This window comes from Corvus kubaryi, unplaced genomic scaffold (assembly GCF_017639235.1).
Source record: "Corvus kubaryi isolate FWS band 111438036 unplaced genomic scaffold, C.kubaryi_AGA036_p1.0 split1-131, whole genome shotgun sequence".
NCBI classification, from domain to species: Eukaryota; Metazoa; Chordata; class Aves; order Passeriformes; family Corvidae; genus Corvus; species Corvus kubaryi.
The window spans coordinates 30,179,743-30,200,742 of NW_024582073.1; the positions used below are offsets into that span (position 1 = coordinate 30,179,743).

At 64.8% G+C, this 21,000-nt stretch overlaps 2 protein-coding genes across 6 annotated transcripts in view; one reads left to right on the forward strand and one right to left on the reverse strand.

Moving 5' to 3' along the window:
• The first annotated feature begins 167 nt into the window (after positions 1-167).
• Positions 168-2,279, forward strand: LOC121676540 (BCL2/adenovirus E1B 19 kDa protein-interacting protein 3-like). Of its 2 annotated transcripts, none has more exons than XM_042053195.1 (6): positions 168-373; positions 941-1,070; positions 1,170-1,299; positions 1,374-1,468; positions 1,584-1,705; positions 1,919-2,279. In XM_042053195.1, the coding sequence occupies exons 1-5, from the start codon at positions 286-288 to the stop codon at positions 1,690-1,692; spliced, it is 552 nt and encodes a 183-aa protein (XP_041909129.1). In that variant the 5' UTR covers positions 168-285; the 3' UTR covers positions 1,693-1,705; positions 1,919-2,279. The 2 variants fall into 2 exon arrangements, with proteins under 2 accessions (XP_041909129.1, XP_041909128.1); XM_042053194.1 differs by having other exon boundaries at positions 175-373; positions 1,556-1,705.
• A 195-nt stretch (positions 2,280-2,474) lies between these two features.
• Positions 2,475-21,000, reverse strand: part of LOC121676538 (dedicator of cytokinesis protein 2-like) — a 45,782-nt gene continuing 27,256 nt past the window's right edge. For all 4 annotated transcript variants that reach the window (XM_042053189.1, XM_042053188.1, XM_042053191.1 and 1 more), the window contains exons 29-53: positions 11,275-11,373; positions 11,064-11,158; positions 10,712-10,790; positions 10,494-10,594; positions 10,285-10,343; positions 9,975-10,123; positions 9,720-9,805; positions 9,081-9,237; positions 8,680-8,720; positions 8,415-8,505; positions 8,212-8,331; positions 7,566-7,655; positions 7,340-7,444; positions 6,699-6,840; positions 6,433-6,514; positions 6,255-6,339; positions 5,944-6,030; positions 5,562-5,738; positions 5,353-5,436; positions 5,128-5,265; positions 4,714-4,799; positions 4,138-4,288; positions 3,778-3,886; positions 3,287-3,420; positions 2,475-3,214 (exon numbers count right to left, since the gene is read on the reverse strand). In XM_042053189.1, coding sequence (XP_041909123.1) covers positions 3,125-3,214; positions 3,287-3,420; positions 3,778-3,886; positions 4,138-4,288; positions 4,714-4,799; positions 5,128-5,265; positions 5,353-5,436; positions 5,562-5,738; positions 5,944-6,030; positions 6,255-6,339; positions 6,433-6,514; positions 6,699-6,840; positions 7,340-7,444; positions 7,566-7,655; positions 8,212-8,331; positions 8,415-8,505; positions 8,680-8,720; positions 9,081-9,237; positions 9,720-9,805; positions 9,975-10,123; positions 10,285-10,343; positions 10,494-10,594; positions 10,712-10,790; positions 11,064-11,158; positions 11,275-11,373 — 2,637 coding nt within the window. In that variant the 3' untranslated portion in view covers positions 2,475-3,124. The remainder of the gene's footprint in view (positions 3,215-3,286; positions 3,421-3,777; positions 3,887-4,137; positions 4,289-4,713; positions 4,800-5,127; positions 5,266-5,352; positions 5,437-5,561; positions 5,739-5,943; positions 6,031-6,254; positions 6,340-6,432; positions 6,515-6,698; positions 6,841-7,339; positions 7,445-7,565; positions 7,656-8,211; positions 8,332-8,414; positions 8,506-8,679; positions 8,721-9,080; positions 9,238-9,719; positions 9,806-9,974; positions 10,124-10,284; positions 10,344-10,493; positions 10,595-10,711; positions 10,791-11,063; positions 11,159-11,274; positions 11,374-21,000) is intronic.

The following is a 21,000-nucleotide window of genomic DNA, read 5'->3' on the forward strand; positions in this document are numbered from 1 at the left end:
GCAGCGTCCGGCGCGGCTCGGGCTGTGCGGGCACCGGGGCGAGGGGCGGGGCCAGCGGGGGAGAGGGGCGGGGCCAACGGGGGGGCGGGGGCGGCCCGGCTCCGTGCGGGTCTGCACGCGCCGCAGCCGACGCCTGCTCGCGCGCCGCACGTAGGCGCCGCTTAAAGAGGCAACGCGGCGGGGCCGCCGCCCCCGCGCCCGGGCGGGCTGCGGCTCGCGGGCCCCAGCGGGCGGAGCCGGCGCCCTTTTAAGAGACCGGCGCCCGGTGCCGGTGGTTTTATTTACATGGGGGCTCGCGGGCGTCACGTGACTGTCAGCGGCGGGGGCTGCGCGCGGAGCACCCGCGGGGCCATGGCGGGAGCCGGCGACGACGGTCCGGGGGGAACTGGGGCACCGGGGCGGGATCGGGGCACTGGGGGAGCCGGGCGGGACGGGGAACCGGGGGCTTCGGGGCACCGAGGGGTTCGGGACAATGGGAGACCCGGGCGGGAAGGGACACCGCGGGGTTCGGGACAGTGGGGGAGCCCGGGAGTCAGGGGGCTGACGTGCACATGGAGGGTCTGGGTCACCGGGAGTCCCGGGTGGTTGATGTACACTGTGGATGGGGGAGCAGGTCAGTGGGGAGCCCAGGCGGGGTTTCTGCGGGACTGACGTGTGCCGGGGGCCGGGGAGCGCGGGGGTCCCGGGCAGGCTGGTGTGCACCGGGGGTTGGGTCAGTGGGGGTCTCGGGAGGGCTGATGAGCACCGCGGGGATGGGGCAGATGTGGGTCCCAGGAGAACAGCCTTGGGGTGCGTGGGACGTGCCGGGTTGGAGACTGCACTAGGTGCTCCCGCGGTGTATGGGTAGGGGTGCGGGGTGTGCCGGGGAGGGCTCTGGCCTGGGATGGGATGGAGTGCAGGGGTGGGCCCGGGACAGCGCGGGGGCTGACAGCCCCTCCAGGCTCCTGGGTGGAGCTGCGGTGTGGCCCAGGCTGCCCTGAGCCCGAGCCGGCACCCTCGCCATTCTCCTGCCACGCCGACGTGGAGCGGATGCTGCTGGAGGCCCAGCTGGAGACAGAGAGCGGTGACGGGTGAGTTCCGAGGGGGAGCCGAGCTCCGGAGCCCGCCTGAGCCGGGGCTGGCACTGGAGGCACAGGCTGGGCTCAGTGACTGAGGGTTTCTGTTTGCAGGGCCCTGCTCGTGCTGGGCTCCCCAGCCTGGGATGACGACGGAACCAGCCATGGGAGCGAGCAGCCGGGGGAGAGTGAGGTGCTGCCTGCCCACAGCCAGCCCCCAGCGGGCTGCCCCCACCCCCGGCAGGTGAGGGAGCTGCCCCCACCACACCCTGCTGTGCCCCCGGGCTCTGCTCTGACCTGCCCTGTGTCTCCTTCCAGTGGGATGTGCCAGAGGAAGCCAAGTGGAGGCAGCGACGCCTGACAGCGTCCCTGGGCTGGGCCTGTACCCGCTGCCCTCGGTACCTGTCTCCAAAGTAAGTCTTGTTGTCCCCCTGCCAGCAAATCCTGCTGACCCCCATGCTGCTGTCCCTGTGCCCCTGTTAATCATGCACTTTTCCCAGGGAATTTGCCTTTCTGTGCTCCCCCCAGCCAGTGCTGTGGAGCCTGCAGGGAGGTGCAGTGGGGAGGAAGAAGAGACTTTTCAGTTCAGAGCTGCTGCTGCTCTTCATCCCCTCACTCCTGCTCAGCCACCTGCTGACCCTGGGGCTGGGGTGAGTGTCTGTGGGTCTCACCATGGGCCTGGGGGGAGTGTCTGGAGGGTCTTGCCCTGGGACTGGGGGAGGAGGGAACACTCCTGCATTTGGACTGCTCATCCACCACTGCTCCCAGCAGCTGCAGTGGTCTGCTGCCATCTCCCCTTGCTCCTGGCTTGCTGGGGCCCAGCACCCTTTGCCAGTGCCTCACAGTCACTCTCTCCAATCCAGGATCTACATCGGGAAGCGCCTGGCAGCCTCCTCAGCCAACCCTCTGTGAGGAGCCGGGAAGGCAGCACCCGCTGCTCCGTTGGGAATGCGGGGAGAGCCCAGCACCAGCGCAGCCTGACCACTCCCAAGCCCCGTGTTCGTGGCACGAGGCGCCTTCTCCCCGTGTCTCTCCCTCAGCCCTCGCCTCAGGAGCCGATCCCACTCTCCCCCGTAGACCAGAACCCGCTGATGGCAGCTCCCAGCCACAGGCAGCCCCTGCCCTCCCCATCCCTGGTTACGGGTCCAGGTCCCCCTGTAACACAGACTGTAAATACGACTGAGCCCATCTGAATAAAGAGCCCTGTGCCAGCTCAGGGGCTGAGCAGCGAGTCCCCTCCCTGTGTCTGGCCAGCACAGCCTGGCTTAGGGAGTGACCAGTGGGCTCCCTGGGGTCCTTCCCTGCAGCAGGAGGGTGAGTGCCTGTGCTTTGGGGTGGTGCCAGCTGGGGAGGGGCCCCTGGCTGGGCTGTGGGCGAGCAGGGGTGGGTGCTGGGGCTCACACTGGTGCTCAGCCCCCATGCAGGTGCCTGGCTGAGGCATTTGCCCTTTATTAGCTGTAGCTGCAGTGCAGAGGCAGGAGCTGAGCGTGGCATGGCCAGTCAGGGCAGTGACACCTGCCTGGTGCAGGTGGCAGGTGTGGGCAGGAGAGGTGGCACTGCAGAGCGTGAGGCTGCCAGGGCCCATGTGCACACCCGTGCAGTCTGGACCAGGAATGTGTCTTGGTGCTAAAGGATGGGGTGGGCAGCCAAGGAGCAGGAGCTGTCCCGTGAGTGGGGAGCAGGAATCGCCCAGAAATGCCACCAGGGAGATCACTGGTTCTCTCCCTGTCATGGTGCAGTCCATGGGCAGCTCAGTCCTCGTGGCTGGGAGGGGCTGCATGTGTGGGAGCTCAGCACAGCTCCAGTGGCATAGGAAGCATGCAGGGCCAGGTGGGTCCCAGCCCCAGGGGACATCGGGAGGGTGGCAATAGCCAGAGTTGGCAGGACACAAGGTGGCAGTGCCCAGTGCACAGTGGGAGTCCCGTGGCCATGCAGGATGCTCCAGGTGGCAGTGCTGCAAGAGGTGCTCCAGCAGGTGAGAATTAAGCAGGGCCGTGGGTCCAGCAGCTGGCTGGGCACTCTGGGCAGGGGTGGCCCCTGTGGACACTGCAGCTGCAGGTGGCATCGGGTCAGAGCTGTGACAGTCGCTTGGACTTGGGTGGTGGCAGCGGCGGTGACTTGGGGCTTTTGTTCCCATCCACTGTTGGAGATGTGGATGCCTGCGAGCAGAGAGGGACGTGAGGGGTGGTGGGACTGGGGGCCAGGGCCAGCCAGTGCCTCCCCTCCCGTACCTTCCCTCCTGCTGCAGCATCGCTCTGCTCCAGGAACGTCTCGTACACCGTGGGGCTGAACTTGCGGGGCAGTGGCGGGAGCTTGCTGGCGCTTTTCACACGGCCACCAAAGCCAGTGGGAGACAGGGACGACCCTGTGCAGGCAGGAGGGGTGGGATGGAGGCTCAGCCGTCCCCAAGGCTGTTGGGGCCAGCATTCCTGCCTACGGGAGTGTGGCAGTGCTGGGCAGAGGGGACAGAGGTGCCATGGAACGTGAGCCCAGCCAGGAGCAGGGAGCTGGTTCCCACCAGGAACAGCTCTCAGCACCAAGACCCGGTGGCACAAGGTCCAGGATCAATGGCTACAGCCCCACAGGGAGTGTTCAGCAGGGGTGCTCCCACTCTGTGCCACCATGAGGGGCACAGAGGCATATGCTAGGGCTGCTGTGGGAGGGCACAGCCCTGCTCATGGGGCTGTAGGGACTCCCAGGAAGGTGGCCTGGCAGGTTGTACCTGCAGTGCGGGGCTGAGCACCAGCAGCAGCTCGGCTCGGTGGGGGCTGTTTCCCATCAGAGCTCAGGCTGCTCTCACTGATGTTGCAGGAGAGTCTCCACTTCTCGTCCTGGGACACAGAGGAGAGGCTCAGCACCTCAGGTGCCAGGCAGCCCTGCAGCCCTGGGTCTCCAGCCTTGTGCCCTTCCAGCCCCTGCTCCTGCCCTCCCTGCAGCAGGGGCTGCCACCAGCCCCCCGAGGGGTCCCATCTGGGCGGGGGGCTGGTGCTGTGGGCAGGACCAGGGGCTCTGGGTGCAGCAGGACACCCAGGGGAGTGCAAGCAGGGCACCAGGGAGGCACTAGGGCTGTGCTGAGCATCACCTTGGGCTCTGGCAGCTCCGAGATGGACTGGCGTGGGTCCTGCCGCCGGGGCCCGAAGATGGAGCTTGAGCGGTTCTCCCTGCGCTCGTTCCTGTGGTCCTCGCTCTCAGAGGGGCGGGGGGCAGGCTTTGGGGTCGGGGGTGCCTCTGTGCTGTGGGGTGACTGAGACAGGTGAGGGACAGCAGGGGAGGGAGGAGCAGGGCTATGCCATGGACCAGCTGGAGCATCATTAGGAGCAGCTGCACTCAGCCAGGCACCAGCACCGTCCATGGCAGAGCTCCACAGGAGAGGTTTGGGGGACAAGAGTGGATGGCTCAGGTGACAGCAGTGTCCAGGTGAGCCTGGGAGCTGCACACGGGGTGTCTCCCCTCCATGCCCCTCATAGGGACAGGGCCACCGTGGTGGCCTGGCGGGATGGACCCCTGAGATGCACTTGGCACAAAGGGAAGGTGGAAGGGCAGAGGACTGGGGAGGTGGGAGAGAAGCACCTGGGGCAGAGGAGAGTGAGGAGGGCTCAGCAGGGAGGGCTGAGGGTGGTGAGAGGAGACAACCAGCACTCTCCACCACAGCACTTGCCTGGCTCCAGTGTGGCTCAGCCGGTCCCAGTCAGGTACCCAGGCTATGGACCGGGGTCGTCCGCTCCGCCGGTCCTCAAAGAACATCTGAGACACAGCCAGGAGGGATGAGAGAGCAGAGCCTCCCCAGCCCATCCCTGGGCTCCACCAAGGCCAGCAGTGCCCTCTCTGACCGCTTCTGCATCAGTGCCAGCCACCCCCAGCAGTGCTGTGCCCCCTCCTGGGGCAGGCAGGGACCCCGAGGTCCCCCATGCCCAGTGCCCCTCACCCTGTTCCTGCCCCGGCTGTGGCCTCAGCCAGCTGCTCCCTGCTGCCCCACACCTGCGTTGGCTTGTCCAGTGTCACCCCCACGGTGCCAGGCACTGCCTGTTCCCCCCAGCCGTGCCTGCCCCATGCCCACTGCCGTGGCACTCACCATCTCCCGCATCCCATACTGACTCTCCACCTTGGCCCGCAGCTGCTCGAAGCATTGCTCCATGCGCTCGTGGAAGGGCCGCAGGTCCTCTGTCACCTTCTGCCCATGGATCCGGATGCCCTCTGCCAGCAGCGGGATCTGCGGGAGAACAGGGACTTGTGGGGCTCCCTGGGACGGGGGACACCGGGGGAGCTGTTCCTGCCAGACGGATGCTGCACCTGTTACCTGCCAGGCGATCAGGTCCTTCAGCTTCTCGATGTTCACTCCATCCTCAGGGTGCTCCTGGATGTAGGACTCCTGGAAAAAAGCCTGCAACGACCCTCCTCAGCTCCACTGCTGGCCCAGCTCCACAAAGGCTGGGGATGGCAGAATGGTGCCAGTGCCAGTCCTGGCTGTGCCCAGCCGGCCCCAACACAGCCCCTGGGTGTCCTCACCTTCTCATACTTGACGAAGCCACCCATGACAGCAGGGTCCACGATGCCATTGAGCAGCATGGAGAGAGGGTTAATGGGCAGGCTGGGGTCGTTCTGGTGCCGGTTGATCTCGCTCATGATTTTCTCATTGGTTTTCATCATGGTCTCAATGGCGTTTTGCAGGGGGGAGATGACGATCTGTGCACAGAGAGGGGTCAGCGCTTGCTGGCACAGCCACCTGCCCCTCCTCGTTAGGGCTGGCAGGGTGGGCTCTCCCCACCCCACTGGAGGGACCTCTGGGGCTGCACATATCACCCCATGAAGCCCCTCAGACCTGGCAGGGCTGGGGCTGTGCGAACCAGGACCCTGGGAGAGCCCTGCTGCCCCCCAGCCTCCTCCTCACCGTTTCAGTGGAGGTCACAACGAACCAGCGCAGGATGCCAGGCAGGGGATAGGCTGTCCTGAAGGTTGTCCGCTCAATCCACATGTTCTGTGGGAAGAGCAGCAGTCACCCCCCACCCTCTTCCCATCACCCTGGGTCACCCCTGGCTGTCCCATGGCGTGGGGAGCTCCCACCTCCGTGGGCACAGGACTACCACCTTCCCTATCCCAGGGCCCCCTGTCTCTCCTCTGGACCCTTAGCTCCTTGCAGGGCCCCCCCAGCTCTCCTGTCCCTCCCTGCGGGGGGTCCTGGCAGCCCCTCCCAGCACTCACTGCAAATTCGTTGTCCGGATCGCTCGGGCCCCTCTTGAAGGGCCGTGAGTAGCTGAACCTCTGGATGTGGTTGGCTTTGTAGAAGCTGTGGGGAGGGAAGGGGCAGAGATGGGAGAGGACCTCCACTGTGTCCCACCCACACGGAGCAGAGCAGGGACTCCCTGAGCTGGACACTCACTTGGTGATCTGCTCAGGGATGCTCTGGCCTTTGAGCCGGATCTTGGCTTCCTCTGCCGGCTGCACGGTGAAGCACTGGATGTCTGTGTGAGTGAAGGAGCCATGGGCACGCACTGGGGGAGGACGGGGCTGCTGGGGAGAGGGGCTCCAGGGCCCGGAGGGGTGAACCCCAGGGGTACAGAGAGGCACTGCAGGAATTCCCGCATGGAGAGCAATGGACAGGGACCGAGCCACCCTCCCAGCCCCATCCCTGTACACAGAGGATACACTGCCCTGGGGAGTCAGTGATGTCCTGGCCAGGGGGAGATGTGCTCTTCAGCTTCTCAGCATTGGGGAAGGGGCTCAGCAGCTGCATCTCAAAGTCCTCACGCCGCTCATACTCCTTGCCCCGGTAGATGAAGACTTTGTTCTGCAGGGGAGGAAGGTGACAGCTCATCCCACTGCCACAGAGCAGGGCCGGCAAGGCCCAGAGAATTGGGGTGCTGGTGCTGATGAGGCTGAACCCCCTGCCAAGCAGGAGACACCCCCCCTCTAGAAAAAAATATCCCCCCAAACCCAGGAACTAGAGGAAAAAGGAAGCAGGCACATGGAGAATCAGGACTGGTGCCAGCCAAGCAATGTCACTAAGGACAAATCCTGCCTGACAAATTCAGTGGCTTCTATAAGGACGTGGCAGCATGGAGGGATGCGGGGAGAGTGACTGGACTTGTGCAAACCATCTGACCTTTTCCCCAGGACACACATCTCCAGGACAGATGTGGAGGGGACAGATGCTGAGTAAGGAATGGGCTCGATGATGACACTCAGAGTTGTGGTCCACAGCTCCACACCCAGGTGGACACCAGTGAGGAGTGGGTTTCCTTGGGTGCAGAGGTGGCAGGTGTGGAGCTGCTCCTGGTTCTGCTTACCCGGAGGAAGGTGGGGAAGCCCTGCCCATAGTACCCCACGGCAAAGTAGTCCGGGCTGGGCCGCAGCACCTTCAGGATCTTCTCATAGAACTTGGCTTCTCGTTGCTGCAGGGGAGAGGGGTAGGATGAGGGCAGGATGGGGCCCTGAAGACCCCCCCATTCCCCCCAGATCATCCCTGCCATCCTGCCCTGCCAGCAGCCACCCCAACCCCAGCCAGGCACCCACCAGGATGTCACTCAGCATTTCATAGTCGAACACGTGGCTCTCGTACTGCTCCGCCAGCTCCTTGCAGATGTGGATGGCCTCCTCCCACATCTGGAGAAGAGAGGGGCCAAGACAGGGCCCCCCGGTGCAGGGTGAGCTGGGGAAGGGGGCACCAGGGATTTCCAGCAGAGACCACCCTGCCTGTGGGGGCACCTGCACCCCTGCACGCCATGAGGAGGGGGACAGGGCTCTCCTGTGGGGACTGGTGGTCCAGTGGGCAGCAGCAGGACTTGGCTTCCCACCATCTCCAGCCCTGGAGCCCCCCAGCCCACCCCATCAAGCCTTTGTCCCGAGCTGTCTGAGCTGCCGGCCCCTGGCAGTACAAGGACTGGGCTGGGATGCGATGGGACAGGATGGGATAGGGAAAAGGGACACAAAGGACAGTGGCTGTGGGGTGAACCATCCAGCCCAGGCTCACTGCAGGGCAGCTCCAGCCCCACTGCAGCAGTGGGGAGAGTGAGGGGCTGTGCTGAGGGTGAGGTCTGGGAGCTTGGAACAGGGGACAGTGGTGGCAAGGGGGCCAGGCTTGCTCTAAGCCAGCCCAGCTCCCTGCAGCTGCGAGGGCTCAGAGGCTGCAGGGTCTGTAGGGGCAGGTGGCCACACTCACCTTGCCCTGGTCGAAGTATTCAATGATCTGGTTGTACAGAGCCTCCTTCAGCTGGCGCTGGGTGTGCAGGTGGGGGCTGTGCGGGCCCGGCACAGGGGCTGCATTCGACTCCTCTGACCACTGCACAAGGGAACAGGGACGTGTCACACCATGCCCACAGGGCTGCCCACCCTCCACAGTCCCCCTGAGTCCCCCGTGCCCACCGTGAGCAGCCGGGCGTGCAGCAGCAGCGTGTAGGCTCCCTCCGTGTAGTTCTCGTAGCTGATGTGCAGATCCTTCAGCTTGTACAGGTACCTGGGAGTGACAGAGCCATGCGTGGGGAGTGACAGTCCCATGTGTGGGGCCTGACAGTTTGGAGGCAGAGTCCCATCACCCTGCCCCTCAGGCTGCTCTGCCACCCCCATCCCACTGGGATTGGTTGGGACACCCCACCCCAGGTGCTGCCGGTGTCCCCAGGGCTATGCTCACCTGATGTACATGGCCTGGCGGTCGATCTCCTTGTAGAAGTTCTGTGGAAGGGCAGACGAGGCTGTTTGAGTGGCCCCAGGGGTGGCACATGCCACAGCCCCCCACACTACCACCCTCTGGGTCGTGGTGCTGCCAGGACCATTCCCATGCAGGGATGGGGTTGCCACGGCCCTGGGGTGCTGCACGGTGACTCCCAAGGGACGTCGCTTCTGGCACCACGTGCACCCTATCTCTGCTGTGTCAGGGGCACCACTGGGATTTGGGGGGATGCAAGGACAAGCCCTTCCAGCGCGGGGGACCTGGGGAAGCATGGGAACAAGCCCTGGTTGCCCCAGGGAGCTGGGGACATGGGGATGAGCCCTGCCAGCCTCAGGGAGCTGGAGCAGGGCACAAGTGCCCACCAGGAGGTTGACGGTGCAGCTCATGCTGTAGGTCTTGTTCTCGTCATTCATGACAGCCCGGTAGTCCAAGAGCCGCTCCAGGAGTTCGCTCACCAGCTTCACAAAGTCCTCTCCAGGCTTGGCCAGCTCAGGGTGGCTCTGGCAGCAGCTCAGCAGGCTGGGGAGGACAAGAGGACACGGGTCCCACTGCACAGCCAGCTCTGCAGTGCTCCCACCACTGCCCTGCTCAGCACAAGAGGGCAGGAGCAAAACCTGGGCAGAGCAGGGGCATCACCCGGGGCAGGAGTAATTCCTGGGCCAGGAATGACACCTGGGGCAGTGGCATCACCTGAGGCAGGGGTATCACTTAAGGCCTAGCGTAATTCCTGGGGCAGGACAAGGGTAATTCCTAGGGCAGGGGCATCACTGGGGCAGAGGTGACAGCTGGGGCAGGCAGGGGCTGGCTGGCAGGGCCAGCAGAGGTGTGCAGGGATCACACAACGGTGCTCAGGCACCAGCCATCCTCCTCGCTGGTCCCTTTCCCCCGTGGCACACTCCGGGCCAGGGCACAGCATGAGGAGGGATGGGAGGGCAGGCAATGGTGACAGCAAAGGGTCACGCCCTGGGGAGAAGGTGGCAGGGATGTCACTGCACACTCACATGCTCTTGAAAAGCTGCATGTACTGCTCATCCCCCCGGCCGCCCTCCACCTCGCTGTCCAGCCTGCGCAGGATCTCATCCTCAAACTGCGGAGAGGGGACGAGGATGGGCTGAGCTTGGAGCAGCCCCTCCTCAGAGACTGCCCGCAGAAAGGGGTCTGGTCCCCGTTCCCAGGCCACGCCACTGCCCTGGCGTGGGTGGTTCCCACGACATCCCACCCCATCCTGCTCCCCCAGGAGCAGCCTTGTCCCTCACCCGGCTGAAGCTCCCGGTGAGCCGGTGCTCGCAGAGCATCATGTCAAAGAAGATGGGGATGGTGGACCTGCGCAGCTCCGGCTCCGGCACCAGCGTCATCTCCAGGATGGGGCCCACCATGCCCGGGATGAACTCGATCTTGCGCTGGCCTGGGAGGACAGGGAGGGCTGCGGGGCAGATTCGCACCCACACAGGCTCCCATGCCCACACCAGTAACGCCCCACTCCCCACAGCCACTCTGGGGACGGTGCTGATGGACATCAGCCCAAAGAGACCCAAAAATTCCCCATCACTCCACAGCGTGTCTCACCGAGGCTGTACCACATGTCCCGGATGGACGCTCCAATCGTGGCTCTCATGTCCCCATACCTGCCAGGACAGAGGTCAGTCAGCATTGCTCTGCAGCTCCGGGTGCAGCACAGCCCAGCTGGCTCATCCCAAAATCCCTGACCTCGTGCCATGGCGGCAGCCCAGGGCAGGGACCCGAGGTGTGGCCGGCTGGGCAGAGTGGGGACTCACTTGCCCAGGATGCTATTGCGCTTGGCGGGGGAGAAGTTCTCCAGCTGCAGGGACTCCTGCGTGAGGAAAGCCACGGCCAGGTGGAAATAGTTGTTCCAAAGCTGTGGTGGAAGCACAGGGATGAGTGCCAGCCTGGGTGGCACAGTGGGCTGGGGTCTGGGCTGGGTCCTCTCCTAATCCCCCTGGCCCAAACCAGGACTGAGGCAGTGCCCACCCACCTGCAGCTCGAAGTTGCTGTTGCTCAGGAACATCTCGGTCAAAGTTGTGGCAAAGTGGTTGATGGCACGCAGGAACTCCCTGGGGGTGAGAGGCCGTCGGTGCTGAGTGAGGGCAGCACCAGTGTGCCCACTGCCCAGCCTGGTGTGTCCACCATCCACATGCCCACCATCGTCCCACAGAGGGGTGGAGGTGGGAGGTCCTTTGTGCCCACCTCAGTGCAGCCAAACATTGTCCAGCGCACCAGTCCTGCACGTCCAGAGCCACGCTCCAAGTGTCCACCTGCCCTGAGGCATCCCAGGTGCTCACACCCAGCCCCAGTGTCCTCCTGCAGGTCCCTCCCCACGCCCTCACCGGTTCTGCACCATGTTCATCACCATCCAGTCACCGGGATACACCGTCTTCCCAATCAGGTCCTTGAAAAGGATAAAAGTCTCCATGAGGAAGTCCTGCAAGGGAGGGAGAGATGTCAGGAGCCGTGCTGGGCTGCAGTGCCCTCTGAGGGGAAGCAGTGAGGGAGGTGCTGGTGCCGGAGGGCGCGGTGTTGCCGTGGGGCAGCACTCACCATCAGCTCAGGCCGGGAGGGGAACGCCTGGATGTAGGTGCTGTAGTGGTCCTTGTCCATCTGGCTCAGGATGGCAGCCATGCAGGCCACGTAGTGGCTCTGGGAGAGAGGAACTGGTCAGGCCCTGCTGGGTCCTGCAGCCGGCACCATGGAACAGGACACTGTTCTTGTTCCTCCAGTCAGCTCATACCCTGGAGCCCCAACTGCCTTGGGGTCTGTTTGCCCCCTGCCCGCCCTGGTCCCTTCTTCCCCAGCTCCCCAGACCTCTTCTCCTGGCCCCTTCATGCCCAGTTCCCAGACTGTGTACCCCACTCCAGGGATGAGATGGCTCCTACACCCACCATGATGCTGGGAGAATGTAGGTACAACTACAGAGTGATGCTCAAGCACCTCTGTCATTTTTGGGGTAATTTAAGGCCATCTGTGGATGTAAGGGCATTTTGAAAATAGCAAGCAGGTTCTTCCTGGAGCGTCTCTGGTGAAGGGTCCCAAACAGAGCTCTTAGCTCCACTCCAGGAGGCTCCCAGCTTTGTAGCAAGATGAGTGGAGTGTGCATGAGCGGGATGCTGCCCAGAAAGCTGTCCCAGAGGCACATCCGAGGCTGGAAACTGCGGGAAAAGGCAGCTATTTCTGCGGTAAAAGCATTGTCTGGTAGGCTCAGGAGCAGTGATGGCCCTGCCGTGCCCTGGTGTCACTGATGGAGCTTTGTGGGTGGCTTCAGGTGCCAGCCCTTCCGGGGATGCTGCCGTGCCGTGAGTCCTGTGAGGGCAGCACCGGGCGCTGGGCACCACTGCCCATCCCGGGTGCCACAGGCACCTTCCAGCCCTCGCAGATCTGGCACTGCCGGAGCTTCCTCCTGGATTCCGGCAGAGACGGAGCCCCACTGCAGCCCCAGGCCAGACCTTGCCAGCTACATGGAGACCGAAGCGGACTGTTGGGGGAAGGATGTGACTGATGCCGGTGACCAAGGGCTCCAGCTTCGCACCATCAGCCCCTGGGCAGCCCCGGGAGCTGCTCGGGATGGGGCGTAGCCCACCGGGGACTACTGTGGGGAAGAAACGTGCGGCCACGGCCAGCCCTGGCTACGAGCGGCTTTGAAGGGATTTCTCTTGTGGGCAGCAAACGGATCAAACCCCAACAGCTCCCGCGCCTTCGGGAATCCATGTGGTGCCACAGCCCCGCGGCCGCCCCGCCGAGAGCTGCCCGGCGCAGCAGCACCGGCACGCCGGGGGCACGCAGCGCCCGTCCGGTGCCGGGACCGAGGTTCCCCCGCTTCTCCTCCGAGCTCCACGGCTCCGGGTCTCGGCTCCCGGGCGCGCTCCCTTCCGCGGGGCTCCGCCCCCCGCCCCGCTCCGCCCCCGCCGGCTCCGCCCCGGTACCGGCGAGAGCGCGCCGCCCCGCCCCGCCCCGCTGAGCCCCGCGCCCGCCGCTGCTGGACCCGCGCCGCCGCCGCCGAGCACCAGGTACCGGGCGGGATGGGGAGGAGGCTCGGCCGGGGAGCGGGGCGGCGGCGGGACCGGGCGCTGCGGGCATCGGCCCTGCTGCGCCGGGCCGGTACTGGGACGCCGGGCAGCCCCGCGGCCGGGGAGTGGGAACCCCGGGGCCGGGAGCGGCGACGCGGTGCGGGGAGCCCCGAAACCGGGACTGCGTGGCGATGCGGGGACCCCGGGGGCGCGGGAGCGGTGCGGGTACCCTCGGCCCGCGGGATGCGCGGGGGCCGGCGGGGCTGGGGCTCGGAGCCGAGCTGGGCTGGCGAGGGGGATTCGCGGTGTCCCCGGGTCCCCGGGGGTCGCGGCACTTCCCTGTCCTCCCCTCCCCTGCCAACGCCGAGCAGGAGCTGCCCGGGGAACTGCGGGAGGCACGGGGACGGTGGCACCGTGCACCCAGCATCCTACGGCAGGCACCGTGCGCCGGGCACCCCGCACCGAGCCCCCTACGCCGGGCACCCCGCACCGAGGTGGCCGCCGGCTGCCGTGGCGGGGGTCTCTGGGGGACAGAGCCGTGCTGGAACGGTGGCACGGTGTGCTGCCGAGGGAGCTGCATCTGTGGTGGGAGCTGCTGTGTTGGAGGGGTCGAAGACCCCCACGTCGTGCCGCGGTGCCGCAGCCTCGCCCTGTCCGCCGCGGCTCGTGGCCCCGCCGGTCGCCGGGTCGCTGCGTGCGGGAGCCGCTCTGGTGAGCGGCCAGGCGGGCTCATCTCCGCTCCCCCTCGTTAGGAACGCGTCCGTCAGCCGGGGCTGTGCCGGGTGACACACGCACACGCAGATCCAGGGATGTCACTTTCGGTACCGCGCGCCGCGGTGACGCCGGCCGGGGCTGGAGGGATTCAGCCCACGTTGCTCCCGGCAGCTCCCGGCGCCGCGCTCCGCGCCCAAGGCCTTGTGTCCGCCGGCGGGGCTCCGGGATGCGGGAGCGAACCCCAGGCAGTCCCGCGAAATGGGGATGCGCAGCTCCCGGGGTGCGCCCGTCCCTCCCGGGGTGCTCCGGTCCCGATCCTCCCCGCGGGAACGCACACGAACCCCGCTAGAGCTGCGGCTCCCGGCAGCGGTGCGGGAGGGGGGGCCGGAGGTCTCCGCGGAGCCGGTTTTGTGTTGGGAGCACGAGGTGGACACGTATGAGTAACCACCGGGCCCGGCTGTGCCAGCACGGGGACATACGGGGACATCGGTGTCAGCTGCTCGCTCTGAGGGGCACAGCGTGCTCAGTGCCAGCAGCAGCTCGCGGCGATCTCCACACTCGGCCCTTGCCGGGAGGTACGGGAATGACCCCCTCGGCAGAGCCGCGGCGGCAGGGGACGCGGGGACCGGCTGCGCTCCCTCCCTGCGGTGCTGCCCGAGGAGCGGGGCCGGGGGCCGCGGGGGGGAGACCCCCGGGCAGAGCCGGGCTGGGACTGGCACCTCCAGCCCTTCCCCGTGTCCCTTCTCCACAGGGAGCATTTGTCCTTCCGGCGCGCTCGGAGGAGTGGGGTGGATTTCGTCGCAGAAGCTCCTTTGGACTGAGGTTGTCTTCTTCATAAATGATAATTATTGTAATTACTTAATAGCATGGTGGCATCCAGAGGCCACAGATAATTAGTGGGTCTATTCCCATCCCTGCTAACAACACTACTCCAGTCCCAAACAGTGCCGTGGGCAGAGCCTGCCTCGCGTGTTTGCTGAGATGCTCCGTGTGCTCCGAGCTGTTTGGTGGTGGGGAAACTGAGGCAGGAGGTGAAGGAAGACATTTGCTAATTCCCAAATTCCCCTGGTAGCCAGCGCTGTCTAAAGCGCATGGAGATAAAGAGGGGCAGGCTGCTCGATGGCATTGGGAATGCACTTAAAGGCAGGAATTTGTATTCTGGAAGGACGTTCTCAGTGCTGGGAGCTGCAGCTGCAGAGGCCATGCTGCTGGCTGCCAGCACCGTGGCCAGTGGGTGGTGGTGGGATGGGGGCTGCCCCAGGGGGTCCCTGCTCAGGGGCCGGGCCCCCTGAGCCTGGACCAGTGTGTGCAGGAGCAGCGCAGGAGCTGCTGGGCAGTGAAGCCTTTCCAGCTTTTTCCAGAAGTGTGCCCTGGGGACAGTTGGTGCCTTCCTGATGCCATTTCTGGCCTGTGAGGGAGCCCACAGAACCCTGGTCTGCCAGGGTCCCCTGGCCCAGGCAGCTGCTTTGCACGCTGGGGCAGCTGAGCTCCAGATGGGTGCCTGAGCCCCTTCTCCAGAGGTGAGACATCCTCCCCAGAGAGTGCAGGGCTGTGGGGGTCTGCAGATGAGCTGGGTCTCCTGTGGCCAAAAGTCTCTGGGCTGTGTCCCACTTCCCTTGTCCTGTCACTGCTGCAGGATCAGCCCATGCCGGAGATGCCGGCAGAGCCCTGGGCTTTGGTGCTGGGCACCAGCCGAGCTCTGTGGGCTGAACCTCCATCATAAGCGTCCTCCCAGGTCCATGCAGCCACACAGGGCATCTCCAGGGCTCGGAGGAGGATGGTCTTGCCCACACCCCATTCACTGGGAGGCAAGCAGCTGAGCAGGGTGTTCTTCCTCCTAGCATGGTCTCTCCTGCAGCCCCAGGGGTGGCACTGAACTGCAGTGCCAGCAGCAGCTCCAGGGATGCTCGCCTGCTCCTCCACGGATGCGGCCGAGGGAAGCCTCGGGACGTGGAACAAACTCCTCCTGAGCTGCTCCCGCTCCGCACGTGCTGTCTGCCCCGCTCTGCCCATGTTCCCCCGGGCGGGTCACTCTACCTCTTCATGTCTCATTAAAACAGTGATACCAATGCTCCTCTGCCTGGCAGAGAGGTGGGAACGCCAGCAGGTAGCACAGGGAACAGAGACACCACTGCCATGACAGCCGTATTAGCATCCACGGGAGACAGAGGAATAATTTGGCTTCTGCAGCTTCTGAAGGCTCGTGCAGAGGCTTTGTACTCCCGTCTCCCTGGCCGTGTGCAGCCTCCATCTGCAGCACCAGCACATCCGCAGTCGGAGGGAGTGATGGAAGCGGAGCTGGTGACCTCCGCATGCCGGGAGGATGCCGCTCCTCCTTCCCCAGCCGATGGGATCCTTTCCATGGGCATGAGCCATGGCGCGTGCGGCCAGACCAACCGGGAGCCTCGGTAGCCGCAGACAGGAGACCGCGGGCTGGCCACGGGTGCTGGTGCCATGGGGAGGTGGGTGGCGGGGCTCCCTGCCCCAGCTGGGTGCCAGAGCCTTCTCCTGGGCCCCGTGGCTGGGAGAGTGACTAATGTTCCCGCAGAGCACTTCAGCCAGTGACCTACATAGGGATGAGTGCGGATCCCTCGGCTCGTGTGAGCCGCCGCTCGCACCAGGACCTGTGTGCCAGTGCCGCTCCCAGAACCCCCAGGCGCCCCGCACATGGCCCTGGTGGCAGGGACGGCACCTGTGTCCTCAGCCAGGCCAGCCCAGGGGTCCTGGGGGAGCCCAAGTGTTGTTCAAGCAGAGCCTTGAGCACTGCCGGGAGGGACGGGGTCGGGCACTACAAGGTCCATCAGGGACATGGGGAGCTGGCCTTGGGGACACGAGCCGAGCTGGACCCGTGGAGCGCTGGGAATGTGGCTGGAGAAGGGGCATCTCCTTGCTGGGGACTGCGAGGGCTGAGCGCTGAGGAGGGAGAAGAGCTGCTGGAGCGGAAGCGCTCCGTTGGCACGAGTACAGTCGGATATAAACGGGCCGTGATTAAGTGCCTGCAGGAAATGAGAAGGTCTGTGAGGCTCCCAGAAGCCAGGTTCTGGAAGAGCCTCCAAGAGAAGCGTGAGGGCAGGGCATGAGCTGGCTTTGTGGTGGAGCTTCCTCAGCGAGGAACCAGATTTCGAGTGTGCAAGCTGCCCGAGGAGCTGCTCCAAGTCCTCCATCCTCGAGTCCCACACACGCTCTGATCTGAGAACAAACGCCTCGAGTCTTCCCGGAGCCAAGGCAGGATTAGGCTCTGCTGTGGAGTGATGTGTCATGAGCCTGGCTCCTGCCCCTCCAGCACCTCAGCCTCCAGTGCTGCCCCACTCCATTGCCAGCAGCACCTCTCTGGAGATCAGGAAAATCAGACAAAGGCACTACCTTGCGAGCGGAGCCGGGTCATTCACTTCTCTCCTCTGCAGTTCCAGGAGAATCTGACTTCCTCTCTCATAAATCTCATCTCCTGGCTTCCTGTGTCCCAAGGAGATTTATGTGTCTGCTCTGGTTTTCCCTCTTCCACAGGCATTATCAGGAGGGTGAGGGGGAGGACAGGTGGGGAAAGGGCCGAAGCTGGCAGGTAACTCTCCAGACAAGGCAATGTGCAGCGGGGCTCTGACCTCTGAGGTCAGCCCTGCACCATCAGAGATGAGTCCCATGATGCAAACCCGGCAGGTTTAGTGCCTCTTACTCACAAAATTCACCATCCATCAGCACTGGCCAGAGAAACCCAGTGCTGGGGGTCTCCAAGGGGTGTCCATGAGAAGAGATTCTTGATGATTCCTCAGCTCCTGGGGTCACACAGAAGAGAGATCACTCCTAGCTGTGTGAGCAACCAGCAGAACCCGCTGCTGCAGAACTCCATTGTGTCACAGTGGCGTCACCTGCTTTCACCTGTACATCATCGATGGGACCTGCTGTCTGTCCCACCTTATCCCTGCACCTGGAATTCCCATAGGAACCAGTGGAGAAAAACACTCAGACTTTAAAAAATTGCTGAGGTGGAGGATCCACCACTGTGCAAAACCTTTCCTAGCTGTTCCTGTGCCAGCTGGCCTCACTTTTTAAGGAAGTTGCCTCTCGGACCTGCCAACACTCATTTCCAGCTGCCGTGAGTGGAGCCTGGAGCTGCCACCCAGAGCCCCATCCTGCGCAGCCTCTGCTCCATGCCCCTCTCCTACCTCTCTGCTGGCCTTTTTCCTTCCTCGCTCTTCATTTTCTCCCCTTTCCTCAGTTTCCCTCTGTGGCCAGGGCCGCGGGATGGTTACGAGCAGAGACGTGCTGGTTAGCTGGTTTTGATCCACTTAATGTGTGCCACATTGCTTTGGGATTATCCTGCTTTCTTCGTTGAAATGTCAAATGCCTCGCAGAAATCTGAGTCTGCTCCACTGAGGCTTTTACCTCCACTGACCAAACTTGGAACCTCATCAAGCCCGGCAGCAAATGGGTTTGATGAGCCGTGTTCTCCGCAGCCCCACGCTGACTGCGTGGCTGGCTTATGCTGCCATCCTTCAGAGGGGATTAGTCAAGCTCCAAGCCCATTCCTTGCACGGTTCCAGCCCACCTGCATCCCCCAGACCACCATGTCTGGCTCTGTGTCTCCCTGCCCCACCCACTGGGCTCTCCTGGGGTCACTCTCCACTGACCACTCCAAGGAGGACCCCAATGTCCAGCAGGGCACATCGGAGCAGAGCACCGAGGCTCCTCTTTTGGCCTTGGGAGACAGCACAGATCTCTCCTGGAAAGGAGTAACCACGACCCTGGGGTCCCGTTGGACTGGACGCTGGAAGGGGCTGTGGTGGGCTCAGGACCTTGGAGGGGCTCCAGCAGCCCCAGGATGGAGGCACTGAGCACCACTGCCCAGTAAATGTGCTTGAAGAGCGGCTGGGAAGTGCTGGTTTGACTGGGTGCCAGGTGCATCCGAGATGTCCTTTGGACCCATCGGTAGAGTGGGTTCCTCAGGTTCAGGGACAGTCCAGGAGAGTCCATCAGACAGGGCAGCCCCGAGGTTACACCATCCTGATCCCGTCCCACGGCGGGACTCATTATCCACGCTCGGAGATGCCGGTGTGCTGCAAGCAGTGCCTGAGCGCGGCACTAAACCCAACCACAGCACAGAGCAAACGCAGGGATGCGTGGGAGGGTCCTGGCGTGGGTGTTTGACATCCTCAGAGTTGTTCCCAAATGGAGTTGCTCCATGTATAATTTATAGGCTTCCCTTTGTCCTTGTGGCTCGTCTCTGATCTCCCGGCGGTTCGGGAGGCCGAGGGTGCTCCGGCGAGGCCCCGCTGAGTGACAGCGCCGCGTTTGCTGCGCCGGCAGGGGAACGGCCTCGTCCCGCGCTGCGTCAGCCAGGGCTCGGCGAGGTCCCCGTCGCAGCATCACAGGGCTGGTGCTGCTCTTGGACCGTGCCAGCGGCGCTCCTGCCCCATGCCCGGCCCTTGGAGCCGTTTCCCAGCACCGTCTGCCGCACGCTCCCATTAAGGACCCCTCTGGAGTAGGCTGGCCACACGCAGGCTCCTCTGGAGGGCTCGGCTCAGCACGGAGTTGTGACCAGCAGGTCCCTCTGCCCTCGGCGTGTTGCCCTCCCTGGCACGACCACAGCCAAGGATGCTGCTGGGGATGCGGGCAGAGGGCACCAAGCTCTGGGCACCGGGCATCGCTGTGGCACGACAGAGGTGACCCCACATCTGCGACGGGGCCTCAGGGGGTGGCTGATCCCACGGCCGCGGATATCCCGGCAGGCTCTGCCCAGCCCAGTGTGGGTGCCCCGGGCCAGGAGGGATGTGGTGATGCAGGAAGCGAGGACGGGCGCCGCTGGCTCCAGCCCCAGCCAGCTCGCTCCTCGGCCTGTTGCTGTCCATACTAACGAGGAGCCCCATCCCATCCCTCGTCTCGTCCTGCCTCACAGACATCTCCGGGCGTCTGGGCATGGCTCCAAGCTCGGGAAGGGAAGCGCCGGGCGGCTGGGCGGCGCGTGGAGCAGCATCCCGACGAACACGGAACAGGGTGTGCGGAGGCGCCGGGGCGTGCGGGGCCGGGGTGGGCGCAGGGAGGGCTGTGAGAGCTCCCTGCTCCGCTGGGTCAGTGCTCACTGCCGGCGTGGGCAGGCACGGGGCACCGGCACGCAGCGCTTGGAAGTTTGGTTGTTCCGGCACTGGGGACTCCGGGCTGCTGTGCTGAGTCAGCGCTTCGTGCCAGCAGGAACCAGGCAAGACAGGGAGGGGGCCGGGGGGGTGTCTGAGCCTTGTGTCCGTCCGCAGTGAGGGCAGGGGGGCTGCGGAGACAGCGAGGCTCCCGCCTCGCCGTGCGGAGAGGGTGCGAGGGCACTGCGGGAGCAACGGGCTGTGGTCTGGGACGGGGATCACGGGGATGTGAGACACGGGACATGGTGTGGTGCGACAGAGCTGAACCACTGCTCGCCGCGGCTGGAATCTCTGTCTTTGGCTGCGTCCCAAAACGAGCCGCCGGCCTCCCCTGCACCCCGGGACATCCCAGCAGGGCTCCCGGTGTGCCCCGTGCTCCTGGTGCCCGGGCAGTGTGATGGGCCAGGGCAACCGCCGGTGGCCCAGTGGGCAGAGGCAGAGCCAGGTGGGCACGGGGGTGGGCGCTGGGGGTACGTCTGGGATGGGGCTGCGGAGCGGTTCGCCTTGCAGGTGTGGGGAGGAGCCCTGCAGAGCTGTGCGGGAAGCATGGCAGGGACGGGGACAAAGGCAGGGACCAGAATGATGGCAGGGATGAGGATATGGCTGGGTGCAATCCTCACTGTGACCCCGGGTCCTGCCCTGTGCCGCCTGTGAAGTGCTGCCGGTGTCAGTGACATCCCCCGGCCTTGCTGAAGGTTCTTCCTTCTGCTGGTTCTCATATGCCTGAAGCAGCTCCGTGTCCCCAAGCCACTGTCTCACCACTGCTCACAGAACTGGCCCTCCATGCCTGCAGCGCAGCCAGCACCTCTGGTGCCCAGTCTGGCCACAACCCACACATGACAGGTCCCCTGTGCCCCACACACGTCGGGTCCCTGTGCTCAGTCCAGCCACACCCCATACACACGTCCCTGCGTCCATCTGGCCGTGCCTCACTCGTGATGGGTCCCCTGTGTCACTCTGGCCATGCCCTAGGCAGGATGGATCCCATGCCTACTCCAGCCATGTCCCGTGCTGGGTGGGTGCCCCACGCCTTGTCCATCCCCCGCAGAGCCGGCGCCCGTGTGCGGCGGGTGTCCCATGTGCGGCAGGTGCCCCGTGTCCGTCCGTCCCTCACGGGAGCCCCTTGCCCTGGCCCCTGCCCTGCCCTCCCGCTGCCCGCGCACGAGGCACCAGCCCCGGCGAGGCAGAGCTATTTTTAACAGCTGCTTCTGCTTGATTTGAGCTGTGAACTCGGAACGTGTTTATGCTAAAGGGGTTTCTTTTCCCTTCTCCCTTTGTGCTGAGGAGGCAGCGCCGCAGATCAAAGCCTGTCTCTTCGCGTTTGGTGATGGTGGGCTGGGAGGGAGCCGAGGCGGGAGAGGCCGGCAGTTCCACGGGGACACTTGTGTCCTCGGGGGCCGCGGTGGCGTGGCCGGGTCTGACGC